This window comes from Neophocaena asiaeorientalis, unplaced genomic scaffold (genome assembly GCF_003031525.2).
Source record: "Neophocaena asiaeorientalis asiaeorientalis breed wild unplaced genomic scaffold, Neophocaena_asiaeorientalis_V1.1 scaffold340, whole genome shotgun sequence".
Taxonomy (NCBI): Eukaryota; Metazoa; Chordata; class Mammalia; order Artiodactyla; family Phocoenidae; genus Neophocaena; species Neophocaena asiaeorientalis.
In genome coordinates this window covers 190,840-217,167 of record NW_020172733.1, presented here as the reverse complement: position 1 = coordinate 217,167, position 26,328 = coordinate 190,840, and the positions used below count along the sequence as shown (strand labels likewise).

Below are 26,328 nucleotides of genomic sequence, written 5' to 3'. Positions count from 1 at the left end.
CAGTGGTTGAGAGTCCACCTGCCGATGCAGGGGACACGGGTTCGTGCCCCAGTCCAGGAAGATCCCACAAGCCGCGGAGTGGCTAGGCCCATGAGCCAGTGCATCCGGAGCCTGTGCTCCACAACGGGAGAGGCCACAACAGTGAGAGGCCCGCGTACCGCAAAAAAAAAAAAAAAAGAATGCATTCTAGGGTCTTCCCTGGTGGCGCAGTGGTTGAGCGTCCCCCTGCCGATGCAGGGGACACGGGTTCGAGCCCTGTTCTGGGAAGATCCCACATGTCACGGAACAACTAAGTCCATGTGCCACAACTACTGAAGCCTGCACACCTAGAGCCTGTGTTCCACAACAAGAGAAGCCACCGCAGTGCGAAGCCCGCGCACCTCAATGAAGAGTAGCCTCCACTCGCTACAACTAGAGAAAGCCCATGTACAGCAACGAAGACCCAACACAGCCAAAAATAAATAAATTTATTAAAAAAAAAAAAAGAATGCATTCTATGTCTGGACATTTGGATTTGCTAGATGTTTTTCTCCCAATGAATGCAAAGCATTCCACTGCATGAACATACCATAATTAATTTGAACAGTTCCTTTCGGGGAATACTTAGGTTTTTCCCTAATTTTTTGTTATTATGAATAATATTTTTTTTCTAATTTATTTATTTATTTATTTATGGCTGTGTTGGGTCTTCGTTTCTGTGCGAGGGCTTTCTCTAGTTGTGGCGAGCGGAGGCCACTCTTCATCGCGGTGCACGGGCCTCTCACTATCGCGGCCTCTGTTGTTGCGGAGCACAAGCTCCAGATGCACAGGCTCAGTAGCTGTGGCTCACAGGCCTAGTTGCCCTGTGGCATGTGGGATCCTCCCAGACCAGGGCTCAAACCCGTGTCCCCTGCATTAGCAGGCAGATCCTCAACCACTGCGCCACCCGGGAAGCCCTATGAATAATATTTTAATGTGCATCCTTGAACATAATTTTTGTGCACATTAAGAATGCCTGGGGCTGCCCTGGTGGCGCAGTGGTTGAGAATCCGCCTGCCATAAGAATGGCCCCCGCTCGCCGCAACTAGAGAAAGCCTGCGCACAGAAATGAAGACCCAACACAGCCAAAAAAATAAATAAATGAAAATAAATAAATAAATAAATAAATAAATAAATGAATAAATAAATAAAATTTAAAAAAAAAAAAAGAATGCCTGTATCATGGACCCCTATCAGCATATTCCTGGGTCAAAGAAGTATGGGTGTACATTTAAAGTATTAATGGATATTGCCAAATTTTCCTCAAAAGAGGAAGATTTGAATTCATATCTATAATGTGTGAAGTGCCTGTTTCCACATATGCTTATCAACAATTTCTTACCGAATTTTATATTTGCCTATACTATATTTAATGAGCACTTACTATGTGAAAAGCACTAGTATAGATGCTAGTGGTAACTGTCATCAATGTACTTAATGTATACAAGATCTATATTAACTTGAAATTACATCCTTAAGTGAAATGCGAAGTATACTAACTTGAAAATGCAAAGTATATATGTGTTTATATTTCCATGCACATATTTTAATTCATATGTAAGCATACAAAAAGTCTAGGGAAAAAATCTACATTGATTACCTATAAGTGAAAAAATAAGTTGTTATTTTCTTCCTTAGGATTCTTATGTTTTTCTATTTGTAAATGCACATAGATTATTTGTATAATAAAAAATAAAATATGTAACAAAGAAAAGAAACCTGACAGAAAGATCCCACTGTTTTGCTCTATCTTTATAAAATATGTATTTGCTGGCTCATAAAGAACTTAAATATAATGTCAGTTTCAAGCATTTCTTGACAAAAAAAAAAGATATCCAAGCCTTTACAATATTTTTGGCTTAAGTTGAACCAAACTGGAATGAAAACTAACTAAAAGATTAGTGATTTTTAAAACTACTACTAAAATTAAGACTTGTACAGACTTTTCTTGTTAATACTTACTTGTCTCTTTTCTTAAATTAGATGTCTTATCTGGAAATAGAGGACCAAGCCAAGAAGGTTCAATTTTTCCCATACAAAATCCTCCAAGGCAGATGCTATTATTGGCCAGATCCAGGGCAAGCCTCTTTAAGAGTAAGCTGATGATTTGGCTGTCGCCTTTCCCAATGCTGATTGTTAGAGCTTTCCGTACATCCTGCTCACGGGATCCACTATTCAGTAACAGTTCTACCACTTTGGGACTGCTCGCTTTCTCACATACCTATTAAAGAAAAAGAGTAGGTAAGCACATTAACAACCTGTCATTTTTCCTTTTAAGAGACTGATAATCAAACTTGGTGTGATTTTTCCCTACATCCGTAAATTCAGAATGAAACAAAATAAGGCAAAACTCATCCTTGAAATAGATTAGGAAAATAAGATTAGCACCACAAATATCAGAGCAGCATAAATCAAATAAATCTGCCACATGAGAGTTAGTTACCATGAAAAAGGCAACATGGTATGAAATAAAACTCATAGGCTTGAAGTCAGAATACCTGAGGCTCCAACAATTTACACGTTTCTCATACTTTCTGGACTTCTGTTTGTTCATTGGAAGACATCTGGGAAACTAGTACCTTAACACAGTAAATGCTACTGCCCTGCCTTCATTCGTGACACAGAATAACTAAGTGTGAGTATAAATATCATAAAATTTGCTAATGCCACATGCAAAGGACAGTCATCATTTACTTCTGGTTTTCCAGGACAAGAATTTTAATTTCCACAAAAACGTATCTTGTCTCTCAGTTTTCTACCTTTCCCTGTATGTTACGTTTTCAGAGCAGGTCCTCAAGGTGGGTTAGCATGCTAGCTGCTACAAAAACTAGAGTGACCATAGTAAGCAGAGAGAAGCCTTAGCAACCTGCAGCATAGCACACTGGCCCAATCCAGCAACAGCTTCTGAAAGGCGATGGAATGTGATGTTACCAACTAGAAGAACAAAGTCATAGATAATATAAATATTATATGCCAGGTACTGTGCTAACTTCTATAAACACATTACCTCCAATCCTTATTTTTAAAAAACCTACGCCGTAAAAATTATTACCCCCATTTTATAGATGAATATTTAGGAAAAATATGTGATTTGTCCAAACCCTTAGAGCTAGTCAATAAGAGACTTGGATTTGAAATCAAATCTGCTGGCTCCAAAGCCTGTGCTCCTTTCATGACCCAATATTAAGGATTAAAAAATAAAAGGAAAGAAGACCCTAAGATTCAGGGTACCAGGTCAGTGGAACAAGATGGTTGGGGAAAATTCCTGAATTCTTCAGAATTAAAGTGTGTCCAAGAGGTTTGAGGGGACAGTCTTGTGGCGTGATGGCACCAACTTAGTGCCCATCGGTCTCCAGGATCACCCACCTTCAACCCATTCTCCCCAGAGCCACTATAGTACTTTTCTAGTCTGGATATGATCAGGTCATTAACCTATTTTAAAATCTTCTAAAACCTTTCTGCTCCAGGACATTCCCCCAAATACGACATGCAATTTTTCAAACCTTATTACCTTCATTTATGCTATTTCTCTTGCCTCAAATATCTAATTATGTTCTTCAGCCAGTAAAAAGTCCGGCAGGCGGACTCTCAACCACTGCGCCACCAGGGGAGCCCAAGATGTTCATTCTTGAAGGAATAGTTTTAAACTCTCTTGCACATTAAGTCCTTGCTATCAACTTTCCAGGCTACACACACCCTTCTTCCTCCAATGCCCATCCCATTTTGTTTAACATAGCACTTAGCACACTGAACTAGATATGCTTATCTGTTTTATAACTAGAATGAAAGGCATGGATGCTACTGCAATTCAATTTATACCTCTGTACCCTAGCACAATATTTTAAAGGAAGGAAGGAAGGAAGGGAGGGAGGGAGGGAGGGAGGGAGGCAGGGAGGGAGGCAGGGAGGGAGGGAGGAAGGGAGGGGCCAAAAAAACTCATTTCTTCTCTTGGAGCCCAGAAATCTTTTATCTCTAAATTATGGCATTTACTGCCTACCTTGTATTAAGGTGATTTATATTTTATCCTCCCCCATCTCCCAACAGACACTTTGAAACCATCTTGAAACAGGAAACTCCTTTTCTATTCTTTACTGAATATCTAGCACTGTGCTTTCCACAGAGAAGATGCTCAATACATTTTATAGCAGAATTTTCCTCAGGGGACCCAAGCTATCCAAGCTGATTTCAGGGATATGGTGCCATGAAGAGATAAATATATAAGAAACAGTATCAGACAAAAGAAATAAAATTATGAAAGTAATTCCAACTTCATGAGGAGGAAAAAAAGTACTGCTCAGATACACAGTTTTGTATTTTAATAATGAGGATAATTCAAATATAATCAAACTGTAATTTACTATCCTTTTTGCCATCTTGTCTCTCATATTCTAATTTATAAATAATTCAGCCCACAATCAAATCCTAATATTTCAAACCAGCATTCAGTAATGAATGTACAACCCCCTCCCCCCACCACCAGTATCATGAATCTGTTATGTAAACAAAAGATTAAAGCAGGCAGATTTTCCACTACTTACCTGTAGAGTGTCCTCAGGCAAGCTACTTAACCTTTCTGTGCCTCAATTCCTCTCCTGCATAATAGGATAATACTAGGACTTATTCCTAAGGTTTTTGTGAGGAGTTTATTAAGTAAAGGGCTCAGAGCAGGGCCCAGGTGATAATGAACAGCACAGAAGTGTCTGCTATTATATTTATTCACAATTCATTATACGTGCTCTTCCCACCATGATTTGATGAGTCATCTTCAGGTCTCTATTCATGCATTTTCACACCCGATATTAATCCTCCATATTCTTCTCTACCAGTCATGTACATTACATTATTATTATATTCACCTCAGAAAACCTAACAAGATTAAATCTGTCCTTGCTCTGAATAGTTGTTAATATGCAGCTTTGGTGCATGAATAGTCTTGATTATGTTACTTTGCAGTGGTACAAAATAAGGTATGTTCAATCAATCTACCCACAATATTTAATCAACATTTATCATGTTAGATACAAATAATCTCTGACAACTAGGATAAATTCTTTACATTTAATACACCCATGGATGTAAAGATCTGATTTTAAGAAGAAAAGATATAAATAAGTACATTAAGTCCAAAAGAACTTGGGAAGAAGAATAAGGTAAAAATTCTTTTGTATAGAAATATTTGGATAAATTGAGAGAAAAGTAGAAAGCACTCCCTGTGGGGAATGTAGAGTAATTGCACTCAAGTGATTTTAGCTATGTTGTTTCCCTAGGAAAAATCTGAAGGGGAAGTTTCTTTTCAATCCAAGTAACATTAACTCAATGATCTCAAGATCACACAAAAGATACACAATAAAAACATATTAAATTATTGAGGAAAATAATTTAATTATCTTTAATAACAGAGAAGCAACTATTTTTAATGTTGCTTGTTTAAATGAAATATGACTAATTTAAATAATTTGATTATGTATTTGGCATAAATTAATTGTGCATGAAAATGAGTTACAGGTTCAGTTTCTTTTTAGGTAGATTGCTAATAGGTGCTAACTTAATCTTACAGTTGACAAATTGATTTGAATCCATAGGTGACTGGGAAATTAAATAAAGTAAGGCTTTAAAAGTAAATTATTAGAAAACAGCACTCTGCTGGTTATTTAATAATGTATATTAAATCACTACATAATTGCTTTGTTGGAAATATTAAGTAACCAGAAAATATATGTAGTGCTTCCCGAATGCTATTATAAACGCTAAAATTTATAGAATGAAGACAAACTTGAAATAACATGTAATGCACTCTGATAAATACATACCGAATTCATACTGTATGTAAAGCAGTGAGTTAGATATTCTGAATGATACATAGATGAACCTTGTACATCTCTACTTTCACATAACTCACAAAATATAAAGTGTGTACATAAACTGTCACAGACTTACACAAGAAGTAAATCTTTATTTTGTATGGAGGTCTGGGAGTGTGGGGAGGGCTTTATTGAGGACAAGGAATTTAGGTTAGATTTTGAAGGCAAAGCAGATTTAGATATATGTGTTTGCACAGTGCATGAGGGAAGGGAGAGAAGGGAAGCAGGCCCAGTGCCACACAACTGCAGGGTGGCCCACAGCAGGGTTGTCAATGTGTACAGCACCCCGAAGTGTGCAGTACACAGCCTACAGGGCCACATGTGGTAGCCCTGAGGGGAGAATTTTCGAGAGAGAGAAACTGAAAACAGAGAGAAAATAGCTGAAAGATGATCAAAACAAGATAAAACCATGTGTTGTATGGTGTGTGGCTGGAGAACGATTTGCACAGAGATGCATAGTAGGAGACACATTTGAAAAGTTACTTATCAACTTAACAAGCTAGGTAGAAAAATAAAACGAATGATTAGATAATAACACCTAAGGGACCTATTAGCTCTGAAATTCTCTGAATCTAAACTCCTACAAATCACAAGCATTTGTTCAATAAACTGATAAATTCTGTAGTGTAGAATAATAGGATGTAGATAAGAGCTATACAATGGCAGAGTCAAATAACAGAAAAAAACAAAAGTAAGTCCTTGAATATTTACCTGACAAATTAAAGAAGCTGCTTCTTTTGCTCGATTGGCATCTGCTCCCAACAGAAGCAAGCATTCAACCATGATGCTGTTATTCTGATCACATGCTCTCTCTAGCATCACACTTTTTAACTCATCATCCATAGCCAATTTTGCAAAGCACTTGCAACAAAGATTTAGAAACTAAAAAGAATGGAAGTGAGGATTAGAGTCAGCTAAAAGTGTAACAGTTAGAATACAAGTGAAAAACATTGTACCTGTTGATCCTTTTGCTCCATGATGTTGGAGGACAACTGATGGAATATTACTGAATCAAAGGAATGATGCACCAGCAGCTTGGAAAAAGACACTGACAATTCCAGTACTGTCAAGATTGTCTGAAATCCCTGAAAGTGTGATCAAAAATAATAATAACAAAGCAACTGTGGACAAAAAGTAAATAAATAATGTAAAAGAGAGACTGTATATGGTACTTAAAACCTTGGATGTTCACTTAGCTAAGTAGATGTATTTATTAGGTTTGTACTTTAAAGCTATAAACCTTGAGACAATGAAACAAATACACCTTGCTCTCTCATTACTAAGAAATAAGCAGGTGCACAGAGAATAAGATGCTAGTTAACAAACTATCATCTAGCAAAGCAGGAAAAATACCTAATACACCAAAATTTGCCTTTTAAAGATTCCCTGCCTGAAGCCATACCTACAGGTTGAAAGCCAGATACTAATCAGGATTAGAACAGCAGAGTCAGCAGTGCCACAAATCCAAATAGACCAGTGATGTGAATTGCTTATTACAAGATTGCAGATCAGGTTCTCTAGATAGCTTAGCACTTCCCCCAAAATTTTTGTGCTATCTTCTTAAATTTTAACCTCAGACAAATGCGAGTTCCTAGATTTTATTCACATTGAGTGCATCTGAGAGAAGCTCTAAAGACACTCTGAGATTTACATCCTTATAGCAAATCATTTATAAAGAACTGATCAGTACACCATTACTTTTTAGAACCACCCCAAGAGTTGTGAACTTCTGACTTGACTATTATATAGCTTGGGTAAACTCACCAAAGATCCACTTAACTTTTAAAATTTTTATCTTTCTAGTATATATTAATGAAATCATCTAAATGTTGAAATTATTATTTTGAGATCTTAAGATGCTGAGTTTCTACAAATGCTTCCTAACATTTGACAGGAGAAATAGTATTAATCTATGCAGGTCTGAGCGGCATGTGGTCCACTAACCTCTAGAGGAGAGGTCCTTGCAAACTCAAATGAATGCAATAGCAAAGCAGGTAATGCAAATGCATAGAAGGCATATAATTCAAGTTAAAAACTTATAAACACTGAACTGGCCAAATAAAATATGTTGACAAGCCAAATTTAGCCCACTGGTCAATAGTTTACAACCTCTACTATAAAAATCCTAAAATTTACGCTTAGATGAATAAATACTGACTGACACTTTCATACCTGCACAAAATAATTTCCTTTCCCTAGGATTACGTATAATCAATTCTGCCTTGGTTTTAATCAGCCTAGGTTGAGGCACATTAAAAAAGCAGATTTATAAAAGACATTTTGGTTCTAAAACACATTTTTGCTTGTGTGTTCAGCACTTTAAAATTTAAAATCTTACATGCATTATCACATTTACTAATAATGTCTGTGCAAAGATTAGAGCTTAGACATTTTCACTCCTGGTGAAGGCTGCCATTTATGAAAATATTTGGTTTATGAAAGTTGTAAACTCCATTACTAAAAAACCACAACCAAGGCAGAAACTCTTAAGGAAACTATTTGTTTTGCTAACATTAAAAGAAAAACACTCTGAAACAATTTACTTCTTAATCTCCCCTAAATTAATCTTAAACCAGTATCTTGGATTCCTTATAGACAGTTAATATAGATCCCATTTTAAATTTTGCTTGATAAAAAATGTTTAAAATATTGTTTCACTGCAAGAAAAAAAATCAAGGGGCAAAATTACTAGGTAAGCAGCTAACAATAAAACACAGAGAATGACAAACTTCAGAATAATTATAACTTTTACTTATCTAAAATCTAAGCAAATAAAGCTCAGCTGGCTGAAATTTCTTTAGCACATTCTGTGCTCTTTCATGGAAAAGATAAATGACAAATAAATATACTAATTTTAGAGATTTAGCTATGTAACAGGATATTTTGAGATTCAATCCAATTATCTTCATCTACTATAATTAAAATACTACAAAATGATAAAAACGGTTTTCAGTTAACTAGAATATACCCATTAACGCAAAGTGGGAGTTATACCAGCTGCTCTGAAAGAGAAATCTGTGCAAGATCGCAATTCCCTTCAAGATAATGCACATACTTTCATCTGTATTTCACCAATATCCTTAAATCGTTGTAGGCTGGAAATCAGAACTTTTGCCAGCAGATGCCCAGTGCCTATGCATAAATTCTTCTTTGTAATCAAACATCCTATAAGACTTAAACCCAGACACTGAATTTCTAAAAAAAAAAAAAAAAAGAAACAATTTATTGTTTTAAATCTCAAAACTGAAGAAAAAATTTAAACATGTCCAACCAACAGCTAAAGGCCTATAAAAATCTAAATCCTGAGTTCAATTGTACCAACCTTGGTCATCTGGATACATCTGCAGTGTGTGAAGCACCGAATCAATAGCATCTTCCAGGGATAACACCTCTAATGCATCAGGAAAATGTGCTATAGAAGAAATTACTTTTAATCCACATTTCTGAATCCCAGGATTTCCAATGAACTAAAGTCAGAAAGAAAATTAAGAATATTTGCTGTTAAAAAATGAATTCTAATACTTACCTTAGTTAAAGCCAGCTATACACTGATAAAATATAAACTAAGTAGTCTAAATAAAATTACTATCCTTGATTCTGCCTTATATCATGAATTACTTTTATTTATTATTAAGAATAAGAGCTAACATTTTAATGCTTATTAAGTACCTGTTCTGTGCCAGGCACTATACTAAATACTTTTACATGCTCTTCTTTGCAGGGCATTCTTATTAAACACACACTAATATGATTCCCATTAAAAGATGAGTTTACTGAGGGTTAGCAGGGTGGAGTAGCTATTCCTAAATTCTCACAGAGTGTACACTACTGGGAAGATACCAAATCAAGGACATTTGCTCCCACAGCCTAAATTCTTAACCAGAAAAATCAGTGCTGTCTCTCACCACAGAAAATACTAATTGAAAATTTACTCTTTATGTGCTTTATATGCCATATCTCATCTGTTCCTCCTCAACAGCCTCATCCAATAGGTTCACCAGACTTTAAAGATGCAGGGACAAAGTGACCATATGTGTGTGGGTTTATCTCTGGGCTTTCTATCCTGTTCCATTGATCTATTTTTCTGTTTTTGTGCCAGTACCATACTGTCTTGATTACTGTAGCTTTGTAGTATAGTCTGAAGTCAGGGAGCCTGATTCCTCCAGCTCCGTTTTTCATTCTCAAGATTGCTTTGGCTATTCGGGGTCTTTTGTGTTTCTATACAAATTGTGAAATTTTTTGTTCTAGTTCTGTGAAAAATGCCAGTGGTAGTTTCAAAAAATCTAGAAACAATAAATGCTGGAGAGGGTGTGGAGAAAAGGGAACAATCTTGCACTGCTGGTGGGAATGTGAATTGGTACAGCCACTATGGAGAACAGTATGGAGGTTCCTTAAAGAACTACAAATAGAACTACCATATGACCCAGCAATCCCTCTACTGGGCATATACCCTGAGAAAACCAGAATTCAAAAAGAGTCATGTACCAAAATGTTCATTGCAGCTCTATTTACAATAGCCCAGAGATAGAAACAACCTAAGTGTCCATCATCGGATGAATGGATAAAGATGTGGCAAATATATACAATGGAATATTACTCAGCCATAAAAAGAAATGAAATTGAGCTGTTTGTAATGAGGTGGATAGACCTAGAGTCTGTCATACAGAGTGAAGTAAGTCAGAAAGAGAAAGACAAATACCGTATGCTAACACATATATATGGAATTTAAGAAAACAAAAAAAAATATCATGAAGAACTTAGGGGTAAGACAGGAACAAAGACACAGACCTACTAGAGAATGGACTTGAGGATATGGGGAGGAGGAAGGGTAAGCTGTGACAAAGCGAGAGAGAGGCATGGACATATATACGCTACCAAACGTAAGGTAGATAGCTAGTGGGAAGCAGCCGCATAGCACAGGGAGATTAGCTCGATGCTTTGTGACCGCCTGGAGGGGTGGGATAGGGAGGGTGGGAGGGAGGGAGATGCAAGAGGGAAGAGATATGGGAACATAAGTATATGTATAACTGATTCACTTTGTTATAAAGCAGAAGCTAACACACCATTGTAAAGCAATTATACTCCAATAAAGATGTAAAAAAAAAAAAAATGCTGGGACAAGAGCTCAAGTCACACAGCTAACATGTGTCAGGCCTAGTACTTGAATATAAGTGTGTCTGCCTTAAAAGTACAGAATCTTAATCACTATCTCTTCCAAACTTTTCATCTCAATTCCTCCAGAATTTGACATTATTTGACAGGTATTCTAACAGAGGCCACTTCTTTTCCCAGGCCATCCTTCTCATTGACTGAGAAGAAAACAGGCAACAACACACTTTCCAACCATGTGACAATCACAATCACACTTCCCCTCTTTTGATGTCTGTGACATATACCTAACTCTTACAGTCTGCTTTTCCATGGTGCTCTTTAAACTTCAACTATGATATGAATGCCCACCTAACAGTTTTCCTTTCAAAAATTACAATGCTATCTTTCTGAGGACTTCTGCTTTCATAGACACTAGTTTCATGGTTATCTTCACTCCAAATCTCTGACTGACCCCACCACATGTTCAACTATAGAGCTGAAATAACTTCCAGCCAGACCTCAAATTCTGATGTAGTCTCTTCAACCAAAACCTCCTACCTTCCAGCCTGTCTCACTTCCATACTGTCAATGAACAGATTTTCATTCATTTCCCAATCTAGTCCCTCAATACCTCTCAAGTGTCCTTACTCAGCATCTTTCTTTGTATTGGTTATGGGGAGAAGCATCATTTTCTCATCCTGTGTCCTTCTCCTCCACCCCGTAACTGCTCACCTTGGACATCATTTCATCTATCATTTCAACAAGACACTCATATTCTTGCCTCCCTTGGCATTTTTTCCCATCATTATTTCCGTCTTATCAACTCCTTGAGCACTAAAAATATATCAGCTTTGGAGCCAATTAAATTTGAGTTTAAATTGTCTCATCACTCAATAGTTCCATGAATCTGAGGACCGTTAAAAAATGAATGAAATAACATTTCCTGAGAAGTGGTATTCACTCAGAAGGTATTATTCAAGAAATATAAAGAAATTCAAAGTGGTGCAAAGTGAAGCTGGAGGGATGGCTCAGTGTCTGTCTCGACTTCTTCACCTCTGAAATGATCCTAATAATGCAGTGTTGTTAGGAGTGTGAAATGAGATAACTCATCATCCATGCAATAAACATTGAGTGATGGCACAGTTCAAGCCTTGGGCTGAACACTCTTCTCAAAAGTGAAAGCCTTCTCACTGGGAGAGAGTATCCCTAACTTGGTCTTCCATTCCATCGAACTATCACTTTTCCTTCATTTCTAAACTTATTAATAGAAAAGTCTACACCCACGACCCCCACATTCTTCCCACCTCTTAATTTCACATAATCAGACTTCTGTCCTAACCACTCCAAATTAAAACTATTCAAAGAAACAAGTCCTTTAACAACTGAATTGCTGCTTTTTCCTCCCTTGATTTCCATGACACAGTAATCCACCCCCCCACCCGCCCCACGGCAATTATTCTCAAACTTTAAAACCATTCATTTACCCATCTTCTTCACAATCACTTCTTTCAACTCCAGAATTTATCCAAAGAACTTTTCTTAAAACTCTTCTATTCATGGATGGAATTTCATACACTATCATGGCTTCAAGTCACCATAACAACAATAGCAACAACCATAAGGATAATGTCAAAACCTAAGCAGCGTTTGCTATGTGCCAGACTTTCTTTTAAGCACTTCATATATATTAACTCATTTAATCCTCACAACAACCCTATGATGTAGACACACAATTAATTCTCCCTACGTTACTGATGAAAAAAAACCTGAGACACAGAAACCTTTGAGCAGATAACTCAAAGCACAAGTTTGAACTCTCTTAAGCTCTAAGCCCGTGTTTCTCTTTGCTTGACACCAGTATCTTTAACTCAGATGTTCAAAGTTAAAAGTTTATCACCTTCTCAAAGAAAAAGAAAAAAGAAAACTCAGACTGTCATTCTGAACTTTCTGTTTTAATTAATAGTACCATCATTTCTGCCTCCTAGGCAGGGCCAGCTTCCGGGGTGCACACATGTGCAGTAGCACAGTCTCTGTGCTCAGAAGGGCCCCACACCTGGTTTAATGCTCTGCAGCTACCACCTTGAAATACTTAATAATTTTTTTTTTTTTTTTGCGGTATGCTGGCCTCTCCCGTTGCAGAGCACAGGCTCCGGACGCGCAGGCCAGCGGCCATGGCTCACGGGCCTAGCCACTCCGTGGCATGTGGGATCTTCCCGGACCGGGGCACGAACCCGCAACCCCTGCATCTGCAGGCGGACTCTCAAGCACTGCGCCGCCAGGGAAGCCCGAAATACTTAATAATACTTAATAATACTTAATAATTTTTAAACAAGAGGTCCTGCATTTTCATCTGTTATCCCACAAGTTATGTAGCTGGTCCTGCTCTTAAGCTCAAAATGCATCCATAGGCTTATTTTTATGCTAAAGTTAAGTCAAATTGATATTTATAAAGTACCTGTTCTTGTCTTAATACCATCACCTCTAACAAGTTTCTACTCAACTATTGGTTCTGCTACCCTGAGCCCCCTTAATCTCTATTTCAGGTGCAGTTAGATGATGACAAATGACTAGCAACAGGAAATCTGTGATTTGTCTATGCAGAAAGAGAATGCAGAGTATCACATTATTACATGTGATGGAGCTCAAATAAACTATTTGATGATTTTAAATAGTGGTGTCTGATTTTTGACAGTTTCATAAATTAGAAAAAATATATATATATACACATATATATGTTGCTTACAATGGACTTTCTTTCACTTATCAAATGGTCTATCTTGCAAATAATGATTTATTGCATTGTTGTTCAAATGGATATTGAAATTAATTTACTAGCAAGTGTTGTCCACATGAAATTTTTGAAAGTACCAATGGTGGACAGCTACAAACGTTGATTAGAAACCTCCTATTACCTATGCTTCACAATTTTCCAAATTTTTTCAAAGAATACAAATGGTTTCGCTAATGAGTGAGCTAGCCAGCTCAAGGGGAAAATGCCCACACCATTCTCTTTCCTGTCAGCTAAGTCAATTGCAACTCAGAAAAACTTTCCAGAAAAAAAATTAATTGAATGTACAGCTAGAAAGAAGACACCATAGTACATGACTAACACTAAGACATATCCTAATAAAGTAGATTTCAAGAAAAAGAATCCTTTGGGGTCCCAGATAAAAATATCAAATCCTTTAAAAATGAGAAAAGAATCAAGTTGGTCTCAGACTTCTCCACTAAAACATTCAGTACTAGAAGACAGTGAAATGCTTACAGAGTTTTCAAAGAAAGAAAATAAAACCCCAATACTTTGCAACCAACCAAACTGTTTTTTCAAGAGTCCAAATATAGAAACAACAACAAAATGTTCAGGAAATGGAACTTTAAAAAAAAACAGACCATTAAACGATAAATGGAAAAACTATAACAAAAGAACTTGCAGTGAACACTGAATCCACATGACTGTAGGCACAAGATGAAAACAAAGTTATTAAGTATGGTTATAGAGCTGAATGTAAATATTTTAAACCTCGTCAAATGTAGAATTAATATATTTAACAAAAGCTGGTGATAAGATAGGTAGAAATAGTGGAAGATAGTGTGAATACTTCAATTTTCTCATCTTTTATAGCCAATGGTCAAAAGATACTTTTAAATCTAATAGTAATAACATTAACTAACATTTATTGACTGAATACTATGTGCCAGGCATTGTACCAAGTACATGGCATGAATTATCTCATAAAATTCTTCATAATAACCCCAAGTGAAAAGCCATTTATTGTCTCCATTTTATAGATAATGAAACTGAGACTGTCAATAACTTGTCCAGAATACATTTGTCTGTAGGTGGTAAAGCCAGATTCAAACCCAGATATCCTGATTCCAGGACCCACACACTTAACTATTAGAATATGTTATAGAGTTAAAGCTATAAAAGTAAACACTGTATAATCTGCTTTAATTGAGTGATAGAGGGGAGGAAGACATAAAGATGTGAAAACATGCTAATTTCATCAAAAGTGTGCATAATGTGCTAACATATATGAAGGAAAAAAAATGAGTACCTGGGTGATACATTCATATTCATGGAAAACTGTAGATAATTCCATGGCAACACATTGGGAATCTCATCTAGTTGTTTTTAATCTCTATGTAGAACTACATAACTTGGAAATAATATAATTTATTTAATTAGGACCTATTGATAAGAATTGTATTGTCAGGACAGACTAAATTAAGCTGTAGTAACAACCTCAAAATTTCATAGGCTGGAAAAAGAAAAGGTTCAATTCTTATTCATGCTTCATTTGTGTTACCGGTCAGGAGGGGTCTCTGTCCAGCACAATCCCTCTGGGAGCCCTGCTAATGGAGCAATCACCATCTCAGACATTACAGGTCACACAGTGCCTGAGACAGTGTTCTGTAGCCGCAGTCCCCAGACTTTTTGGCACCAGGGACCGGTTTCATGGAAGACAATTTTTCCATGGACCAGGGCGGGAGGGGATGGTTTCGGGATGATTCAAGCACATTACATTTACTGTGCACTTTATTTCTATTATTATTACATGGTAATATATAATGAAATAATTATACAACTCACCATCATGCAGAATCATGGGGAGCCCTGAACCTGTTTTCCTGCAACTAGATGGTCCCATCTGGGGGTGACGGGAGACAGTGACACCCAAGTGTGTTGCTTATGTCCAATCTACTCCATAATCTCACTTTGGTTGCTGTCACTGCAGAAAACCCTGCTTCACAAAGACAGGACGTTGGAACTGGAAGCAGGCTTTTCAGTGCTTTTGTGGCAATCTCAGCATATTCCACCTTGACTTTAATCCAGAACATATGGAGATTTGAAGTTGTCTCAAACATATGTTTAAGGCCATTTGCAATCTCAAGCAACTGATCCTCTTCTAGCACGGACAAAGTCAATTCACCTGGCTTATTCACAAATGGGTCGCGCATCCACTCCTTCCCAGTTTGGGGGTCTTTTGTGCTTGGGAAGTAATGCTCAAACTCTTTTGAAAGCTGAGATAGGTGATCATGCACCAGCTGGGAGAAAGAAGACCCTGGCTCAGTCTCTTTCAAAACCTCTGCTAATGTTTGAAACATGTCAAAAATCCCAGTGTTCACTCGTCACCCCTATAATTCCAGTTTGGCTTTGAATGCAGCCACTTTATCTGCTGACTTGAACACAGTTGTCATTCTCACCTGAAGTGACAGATTGAGTTCATTGAGCAGGTTGAATATGTCACACAAGTAAGCAAGTTTTTCGACCCATTCTGTGTCACTGAAATGTGCTGCCAGTGGTGACCTTTTCTAAAAGAAATCTCTGGAGCAGCTCTCGTAACTCAAAAATGCTGGCCAGTGACCTACCTTTAGAAAGCCATCTCACTTCTGTGTATGAGGGAAGATGTGTGTGCTCTGCATCCATCTCCTCACAAAGCTGTGAGAACAGACATGAGTTAAGGGCATGTACTTTAATGTGGTTGATAATTTTAATCACATCCTGCAAAATGCTGTTAAGTTCAGGTGACACTTTTCAGCTAGCCAGCATTTCTCTATGGATGACACAGTGTGTAGACTCACATTCAGAAGTGACCTCTTTGACCTGAGTAGTAAAACCAGAAAGCCGTCCAGTCATGGCAGCCGTTCTGTCCGTGCATATACCGTCACAAAATGACCAATTCAGTTTTCCTGATATGCAATCATTCAAAGACTTGAATAGTTCTGCAGCTGTGGTGTTGGCTGGCAACAAAAGTGCACATAACATATCCTCATGCACATCCTCCTGAAAATATATATCGCACAGAAACAAGCTTTGCTAACTTGTTGTCAACATCGGTAGACTCATCAACCTGCATTGCGTACCACGGTGACTCATTAATCCTCTCTAACAATTGTCCCTCAATATCCTCTGCTATTTCATCAATTCGTCTAGTTATGGTGCTAGCTGAAAGAGGAACACGTGCCACTTTTTGAACTGTAGCCTCTCCTAAAAGTTCACGACAAATGCCCTTAGCAGCAGGCAGGATCTACTCTCCACCAATAGTAAAGGGCTTCTCAGCTTTAGCAATGCGGTTAGCCACTAAGAATGACGCTCTTAGTGCAGACACATTTGATGAAGTGGTGGCCTTCAATAATTGCTTCTGTTCTTCATGTTCACATTTTTTTCTTTTGAAAAACTCCAAAGGCTTGTCTTTTAATGCAGGGTGCTTGGTCTCCATGTGGCAAAACAGTTTTGAAGGTTTCATGGCTTCGCTGGATAGCCGGTCGCCACATATTATACAAAGCAGGCTTGGAAAATGTGAATCACCTGTTGCAATGAACACTTAATTTAAGGACTCGGTATTTTCTTTAATATGCAGCTTTCTTTTTGTTAGCAGTCTTAGAGTCTTCTACTGTCTCATCATTGGGTCTTTCTCCCTTTTCAAAGAAGCTCTCCAGCGATGTTTATTTTTTACTCATTTTGGCTAGGGTTAGCTTGTGGGGGGCTTACCAAAACTGACTGAGACAAGTGCGCAGTGAAGGAAAGAGGCACGGACGGAAGTGGTAAATAAAATAATGGGAGGGCCATGTGTGGACTAAAATAAGTGTCAGATTCTGACTTAAAGCCTGCACCCGATGCGGCTTGTCACTTGCCACTCACTGATAGGGTTTTATTTATTTATTTTTTTAACATCTTTCTTGGAGTATAATTGGTTTACAATGGTGTGTTAGTTTCTGCTTTATAACAAAGTGAATCAGCTAGTCAGAAAGAGAAAAACTGATAGGGTTTTTGTATGAGTCTGCAAGCAATTGATTTATTATGGTCTCTGTGCAGTCAAACCTCTCTGCTAATGATAATCTGTATTTGCAGCCGCTCCCCAGCGCTAGCATCACTGCCTCAGCTCCACCTCAGATCATCAGGCATTAGATTCTCATAAGGAGCATGCAACCTAGATCCCTCGCATGCACAGTTCATAGTAGGGTTCGCGCTCCTATGACAATCTAATACCGCCACTTATCTGAGAGGAGACGGAGCTCAGGTGGTAATGTGAGCGATGGGGAGCGGCTGTAAATACAGATGAAGCTTCGCTCGCTCGCCTGCCACTCACCTGCTGCTGTGTGGCCCGGTTCCTAACAGGCCACGAACCAGTACTGCTCCATTCCTGTGGATTGGGAACCCCTGTTCTGTAAGATGCCTCACCAGCAATTAAATGTTTGGTCCAGAAATGACAGATGTAACCTCTACTTACAACTGCTTGGTCAAAACCAGACACATGATCCAATCTAACAACAAAAGGGCCAATAAATACTATCCCAGAATCACCAGAAGGTGGAGAACTGAAAACATTTGGCAAACAACACTAATGATTACCACATAAACATTTAGCTTGTTACCACATTTTTCTTACTACAGATAACGCCACAATAAACATTCTTGTTTAAAAAAACTTTGTGTACATGTACAGGTATATCTACATTATAACTTCTTAGAGTGGAACCGCTGGTCAGAAAACATGTCCATTTTAATTTAGATAGATATTACTAAATTTCCCCCAAAAGGTTTTTCTTTTTTAAAATTTACATTTCTTTAATAATGACTGTACGTACTTGAGAACCTTTTCATGTGTTTATATGCCAAATTCATTTTTAGCTTTAAATCTCATCTACATGAGATTTAATCTTTAAATGAGTAAGGTAAATATGCAGCTTCCTTTGCTTTCTCCAAATGGCCAGAGAATTAGTTCTTCCAACACAAGCAATCTATTTCCCTCTCCAGTGGTTGGGAAATATCATATATGAATTGAACATTTGCATTTGAGTTTATTTCCTAAATCACCATTATGTGACATTGATCTATCTCCAGTGCCAATGTCACACCATTTTAATTACTAAAATTTTATAATACATTTTATAATCTACTAGAGTTAGGCCATATTAATTATCCTCTTTTTCAAAATTTGACCGGTTATTCACATATATTATTTAATTAATTTTCTCAAAATTTTATACTAGCTTATCTAGTTCCATAAAATACTATTGTTATTTTTATTAAGGGTTCATAAATCCAGATCAATTTTCATTTTTAAAAAATTAGTAATTTTATCAAAACAGAGAGTATATACATTTTCCTATGTTCAACTCTTCTTTTGTACTTACTCTCAGTTGTTTCAGTTTTCTTTAGAGTAGTTTTATACACTTTTATTACTTTACTCCTATGTAACTTCTTTTTGCTGTTGTTATTATTGTTACTTTTGCAAATAAGCTCTTTCTTTCATTACATATTATTTACAGTTGAAATAAATATCTTCAGTATTTAAACTGGGTACATTTTGTTTTAAGGTTTTTGAGAAGCACACAAGCTCTTTGATTTGTGTCCATTTAATCAGAAGATTGGTTTGACTTTGTAAGTTCCCTGGCTGAAGACAGCAGCATTGTCACTGCAGACAAAGCACAGATGTGACCAAAATGCTGAGAGTCCTATTTTCTACTGTGTTCTCCAGAGACGATACTGGGCAAATCAATCTCTCTAGAATAGGTGACTGAATGTTTCATGTACAGAAAAAGCTAAAAGGATCAAGCATAAATGGAATGTCAATATTTCAGACATTTAACTTCACCCTGAATGTTACTGGATTTATACATACATATGTATATATACATATTATATGTGTATATATTTACATACATACATATATATCTCTAAACACTGATTCACTTTAATAAATACTTTTAATAGTCTTCACATTGTAAATCTTAGTTGAATCTCAAATTCTACCTTATTTGGAAGTCTGCTCTCCAAGAATAGACCTATTTTTAATGGTAATTCATTTTATTACATCAGTAGTATTTGGACCTAAAACTTCTGATTCCTTGTAACATTTATTCAGAGTGAGACATGCAATCACAGAATTTTAGAACTAAAAAAAAGATACATTCATCTTTTAGAACATTTTTTCTCAACCATGGTGAAGAATTAGGGGAATTACACAGGGGAGATATTTTTAAATAAATAGTGTCACTTCTGTTTCCCCATGACCTTAATTCCCTGCCCACAAATGACAGTCACTGTTTAGTGAGATGCTGTGTGTCATTACTCAAGTGTGGCATGGAAAATAAAGGAAGGGGTAGGGAGGTTCTCAACCACTTCTCCTGGGATTATATAGCAAAAAAAGTAAGACCTGGGAGCAGAGTGATCTTCTTGGCATCACAGTACTGATGGCAGTAAGCACAGTACTTCTCCCTTGACTGCCCACTCCTTCCACTCTATCACACCCGTATTCAGTAATGTTAGGAAAGATGGGATAACCAGAATCAGAGTTACCAAAAGGCTTTTCTGGTACCTCTTGCTTCTCACCAACACATACCATGAACAAAATTAACTACTTTCTCCTCTATGTTCCTAAAGTACTGTTCATAAAGCTAGTGCAGCTCATAAGTGCTAATACAGAATAATCTAATATGTGTTTTATGCATGGCCCAGCCAGATTATGAGATCCATTACAGAAGGATACAAAGCATATTCATTTTTGTCTGCCCAGTGTCTAACACAGTTCCTTCCATATACTTATTTTCACCAAATATTTCTGGAATTAAATTCAACCCATGGCTATACTCAAGAATCATATTAAGGTCTGAGTACAAATGACTCAAATATATCATAAACAATTACATTATAAAGCTCAGGTTAAATCGCATTTTTGAAGATCTCTCTGCAGGCTTTTCTAACTAATTCATGACATTTTTGAAAGTATACTAAATCACAAGGAATTATTTCCATTAATTGCTTTGACTACTCTCTTCCTTTCATGAAAACATTAACCTAATCTTCACATCTTTACATCTTTACTCTGATATCTTTTATAAAGAACCAATTCATCTTATGTTAAATTTCAAAACCATCTTAATTCCATCAATACCTTTTGCACTGCACAATATAAACATAATGCTCCTCTTCTCCTTTTTCAGATGTAGTATGATTATTAATTTATTAATTATATTATTGCAAAGGTACATAGATCTGTAAATACCTAACACTGGGAGAAAAAAATACACACTGAGCCATTTCAGAGGTTATCCCTAAGGAGTAAAATGAAAACAAGCACAGGGAATCAAAAAAGACTTTAATGTGTGCCCTGTGTGTCTTCATGGACTGAACCTTTCAGCCTGGGACCAGAAAATAAAGACAAGCAGCCAGGAGGACAGAAAGAGAAAATAGCAGTCATGGCTCCTGACAGAGCTCGTGAGGCTTAGCTGCACATCTAGAGTTCTCTTTCTCATTGAACAGACTCGAGTGGATTTATCAAAAGAGCCTGTCAAAGTCTGTAGTTGACAGTGCACTTCTCTTAGCTGGAATGGCACATCTCTTCACCCCCTACATCCCTACTGTCATCTTATGTCTCTAAACATATAACTTCCTACTATCATAGTAAACGGAACATGGAAAACTTAAGCTAATAAAAGCCCCCCTACTTCCCCAATTTCATATTGTAGTTAAGAGTATAAAGGCAGAAAACCTATATTATACGTACCCTGTTCAAAGCCGCTAGGACCAATTTGTGAATATCATTCCTGAAACACTGTTTTTTAACCATATTTAGCTTATGCTGATATTCAGTATCTTCCCTGGATTCTTCTGGGATGCCTAAGTGCACAAATAAACAAATGTTTTTCTCATAAAGATTTGGGCTGAATAGATTGTCACTTATTAGGAATGATTATAATTAACCCAACAATACATATATATGTTATACCTTTTTCTAATCCATGGTTCCTTACCAAAGAAATAACTCTTAGCTTTAAGAAATTTCTAAAAACAGTTCATCACTGAATGTAAAATAAATACAGTGTGTGTGGATGTTCACTGAATTTAAAGTAGCAAGAAGTTACTATGGTGGAGGAATTTTCTGGAACAAACAATCTCTTTTTTGTATGAATAGGCTGTACTCATTACAAGAAGCTAGAAGATTTTTATGCAACAATGGACAACTTGAGAAAAGATCAAAGTTACTTGGACTACAACATAAAAAGGTCAGATATGAAATGTAGACATAAAAGAGCAGCTGGAATAACAGTGGGAAAAAAAAGTTTTTAGTTTCAGCATTATAATGGTAAAGAGCATATAGTTTTATTAAAAGTCCTCTAAGGCTGTATAAAAGTATTAAGTAACTTAAAGAAAACATATTCCTTATTCAGCTACACTGTAGCTGAACTAACCCAAAACTGTTGGAAAAACAGGAAGTCAAAAAATATTGGTTATGCAATAGAACATATAAGTAAAATTATTATGAATAAATAACGTTTCTAAAACCTATGACTATAGAAATAATTATTAATAAACAATTCCTTCTAACCTTTCACTTCAATAATTTGTATTAACACAAACTATAAGTTGACTGCATATAACTTTTCATTTACTTAACAAACATTTGAATGCCAACTACATGCAAGGGATTTTGCTACATGCTGAGAATACCACAGTGAATATGACAGGCATGATTTTCACCCTCCTAGAACTTTCAGTCTTCATTTTAAAATTTATTCAAACAGGTCCTGACATTCACTACAGCTGTATGACCTTCGATAAGTTACTTAAACTCTCAGTGTCTCATTTTCAGTGACCAAGATCACATTAATTGCTGAAGCTGCCCATTACATCACAAGCAGATGTGACCATTAAAAGCAGTCCTGTTGAGAAGTAAAATCTTCATGCCATATGTAAGGAGACTTACTAAATGTCTTTCTTATGTTAAGACCAAATGAATATTCCCAAAAGTTCATCTCTGGTCTTTGTTATATCACTTGAGGTTCTACTATCCAGAATGGATATAATTTCCTTTCCACATAATAGTCCTTTAAATTGTTTGAACTGCAAACTTTTTGAAGGCAGGATCCGTAACCTAATCATCTCCAGGTTACCAAGAGTTCCAAGCAGAGTACTTTAGGTATAACAGTTGTTCCACATACACTTATTGCACAAATGTGTCTTTAAAAAGCACCCACTCTGATTCAGGCTGCACAGGGTGAAAACCTGGCTCCGTTACATAAGCTGTGACCTTAAAATCTCTATATCTTATGCCTCAGTTTCATCATCTGTGATATGGGGTGGAAAAGTAGAATCTGCCTTACGGGTTGCTACAAGAATTTTTAAAGTTTATATACATAAAGTACTTTGAATAATGCCTTACACATTTGTTACTAACTATAAATGAGTGAATTTTAATAGCTTTCATAACCTCCTGCATTATCTCCTCTCCAAATTAAACAAATTCAGCTTCTCTTATCGTTCTTAAGGATGTGGTTTTATATTCATAATCACTTTCCTCTATACACTTCCCAATATGCATATGTCCTTTCCTAAAGAATTTTTTCCTCTAGAACTGACACTAAATCAAGAAAGAACAAGTCAAATGATATTTTATTAAAATAAGTAGGTCTTTATTATTATTTTTTAAAGCAACAGGCTCAATCACTTCAATAAGTTATTGTTATAAAAAAGAGGAGGAAGTGAACAGTACCAGATTGAAATGTGGCCCTGAATTAAATTATACATATTTGCTATAATGCACATCTTTGTTACAATTAATAATCTGAATGTGGTCTAGTTAATAAAATTAATACATGTACATCTAAACATAAGTACCTACTTCAGCATGTCAAAACCTGAGAATCATATTAAACCTCAAAACTACTGGCATACTGATATTATAGTTACTCACTGACACAGAGAATGATATAATATAGAATGATAAAGTATAGTATGGTACAGTTACAGCATGGTAGAGTATGGTATTGTGTGGTATGGTATGGTAATATAGTAGGTTAGCATAGAGTGAAGTAGATGGTTAAGCCTTTACCTAATAGAGAAATGTATTTATATGTTGATATGCTTATAAAATACGTCTATTAATATGTTTCCATACATAAAGTACCACCATAAAGTTATAAAATTATTTTCAAGGGCACCTGTTTAATACACCTAAACATTATTATAAAAAAAAACATTTAAATACATCATTTCATACATCTAAATTATTACTGACTATCAATGTTGCTTCAGGCTCAATCTCAGAACAATAAAAGAAAAGAAATTCTACATTCAAAACTTATTTTTGAACTAAAAGAATGTTATTAACTAACAGATGATTCATAATGTCTTTTGGTTATCTTTAAAACTCAAATTCACTCTCAAAAGAAGAACGTTGACACCTTTAAGGGTAATCAAAAGGATTTTTTTTTTTTACAATCTACAAAGTTTAAAAAAATTCACAATAATATTTTCAAGCAACACTATGTCTGTTAAATTATATCTCTAAAGTTGTGTGACAACTATGAATGGGACATCATGGTTCAATTCAAAATTTATTGAATAGCTATTTTTGTTCAAGTTACCAGGGGGTTAAAAAAAAAAAAAAAAGGCATGACTAAAGAAAGCCCTCTCTTTGAAAAAATCTACACTCTTATACAGAGAATACTCTTATACTCAGAAACATAAAATACCAATATGACTACAGATAACGGTAGATTTAGGAAGATTTCATTTAAAAAGGACCAAAAAAAATGGGCTTCAAAAGAATTGGGACTTTTACAGAGCAAAATAATAATAACATCCCTGATATTCAGTAGTCAGAAAATCACGCCAAATGTACCTCCTAAACATCTCCCACATCCATCCTCTCCTCGGTTTTCTTTGCTGGGCCCCCACCATGTCTCACCTATCACAGCCTCCAGCCTAATCACCCTGCAGGAGGTTCCCCTCCCGTCAATCATTATCCACACCACAGTGCTACTGTTATAAATTGCAGATTTGGTTATGACACTGCAATTTTGAAACACCTTAAATAAATTTGAATTGACTTGTGCTAAGAAAAAGCACAAATTGCTCAGTGTTGTATTCAAGGCCCTTCCCTCTCAGCCTCTGCCTGTCCTTCCACATTTATCCCCAGGACTGCTTTCCTCACATACCATGCTCCACTCACCCCACACTATGAGCACTTTCTCTTTCTGCTTGAAATGTCCTTCCTGGCTTTACCAGGTCAGCCTTATTCACCCATCAGGTTCAAATATCACAATCTCTGGCCTACTCTTTTGAATAAATTATCTGTGCCTCCATCAATACTCTCATAGCCTTTTATAATACATGTATCTATAATAGCTCCTCGCAACTGTCTGGTAATTAACTATCTGTCTACCTCTAGGCTCCTATAAATAGTACAGTCATGTCTTGTTTTACTTGTCTTTCAGACCTTTGCAGTCATCACAATATATAGAACGTAAGAAGCACTTAATAACTACGTGCTGAATGAATGGGGGAGCCGTTGTTTTAAATGGGCTTTGGAGGACAAATAAGGTCATAACAGATGTAAGCAGGAAGTAAATGTGGGGAGGATTGACACTATTGTGGCTCATGAGTAAAAGCTACATGGTTATATTTGAGAAAGATTAATTCAACCAGAGAGTAAAAGAAGGACTGGAAAGAGGCAAAAGAGGAAGTGTGAAAATTAGTTGGGTATTATTATAATTCAGACAGGAAAAAAACAAACAAAAAAACTTGGACTTGGTAAGGTCAACAGAAATAGAAAAGAAATAGCAGAGATGACACTCTCCTTGGAGGTAAAGCTCCACACTATGTTGCAGTTATTTTTTCTGGAAATAAATTATTGATGTTTCTTATTAAATTTTAATCTAAATTTATCTGACTCTTCCACATCATCATTTTCCCTCTATTTTAATTTTTGGGCTAGTGAAAAGATTACATTTGGTTGGCAGAAACTGGTCCTTTAATTTTTGCCTAGAAAGTTGATATTTCATGAAAAGTCAAAAAATCCACTTAAAATGACATCTCTTCCCACAATCAATCATGTAACTTACCTGGAACTATAAAATGTAATATAGCTCGAAGTGCCTCCAGCTGCACTGATACTGACATCTCATGACTTCTCATAACTGTTATTATTTTGCGGGCCACTGCTGCCATTGTATCCAGGGAAGTGTTACTAGAGATAAAATATTGAAATGCTTATTAAGAGTACAACCTGATTCCAATACAAACACCAATTTGAAACAAGTACGAGAAAACAGAACTATTTTATCAGAAAAGGCTGATGTGAATTCGGCAGTATGAGCATACACAATTTAAGTTCTAATTTAGTTAAACTTTGACGTCAAGAAGTTAAATTTACAGTAAACTGGGAATTCTTTTATATAGTTTCCCAGAACTAACAACTTCCTTCTGATCTATACATGGGTCACTGGCAGCAAGCCTGGAAAGTAGGTGTTATTATTTGCATTTTCCAGGTACAGAATTTAGGCTGACAGAGGTTAAACATCAAGGTCATATCACTGGAATGTGACAGAGCCAGAGCTGGAACGCAAA

The 26,328-nt window shown here is 36.4% G+C and overlaps 1 protein-coding gene across 4 annotated transcripts in view; it reads right to left on the bottom strand.

Annotated features, from left to right (window-relative positions):
• LRRK2 (leucine rich repeat kinase 2) overlaps positions 1-26,328 on the bottom strand; it is a 147,070-nt gene that overhangs the window by 82,094 nt on the left and 38,648 nt on the right. For all 4 annotated transcript variants that reach the window (XM_024740434.1, XM_024740433.1, XM_024740435.1 and 1 more), the window contains 7 exons: positions 25,824-25,948; positions 21,485-21,597; positions 9,202-9,346; positions 8,935-9,074; positions 6,836-6,964; positions 6,591-6,761; positions 1,981-2,239 (listed from right to left, as the gene is read on the bottom strand). In XM_024740434.1, the coding sequence (XP_024596202.1) occupies positions 1,981-2,239; positions 6,591-6,761; positions 6,836-6,964; positions 8,935-9,074; positions 9,202-9,346; positions 21,485-21,597; positions 25,824-25,948 (1,082 nt within the window). The remainder of the gene's footprint in view (positions 1-1,980; positions 2,240-6,590; positions 6,762-6,835; positions 6,965-8,934; positions 9,075-9,201; positions 9,347-21,484; positions 21,598-25,823; positions 25,949-26,328) is intronic.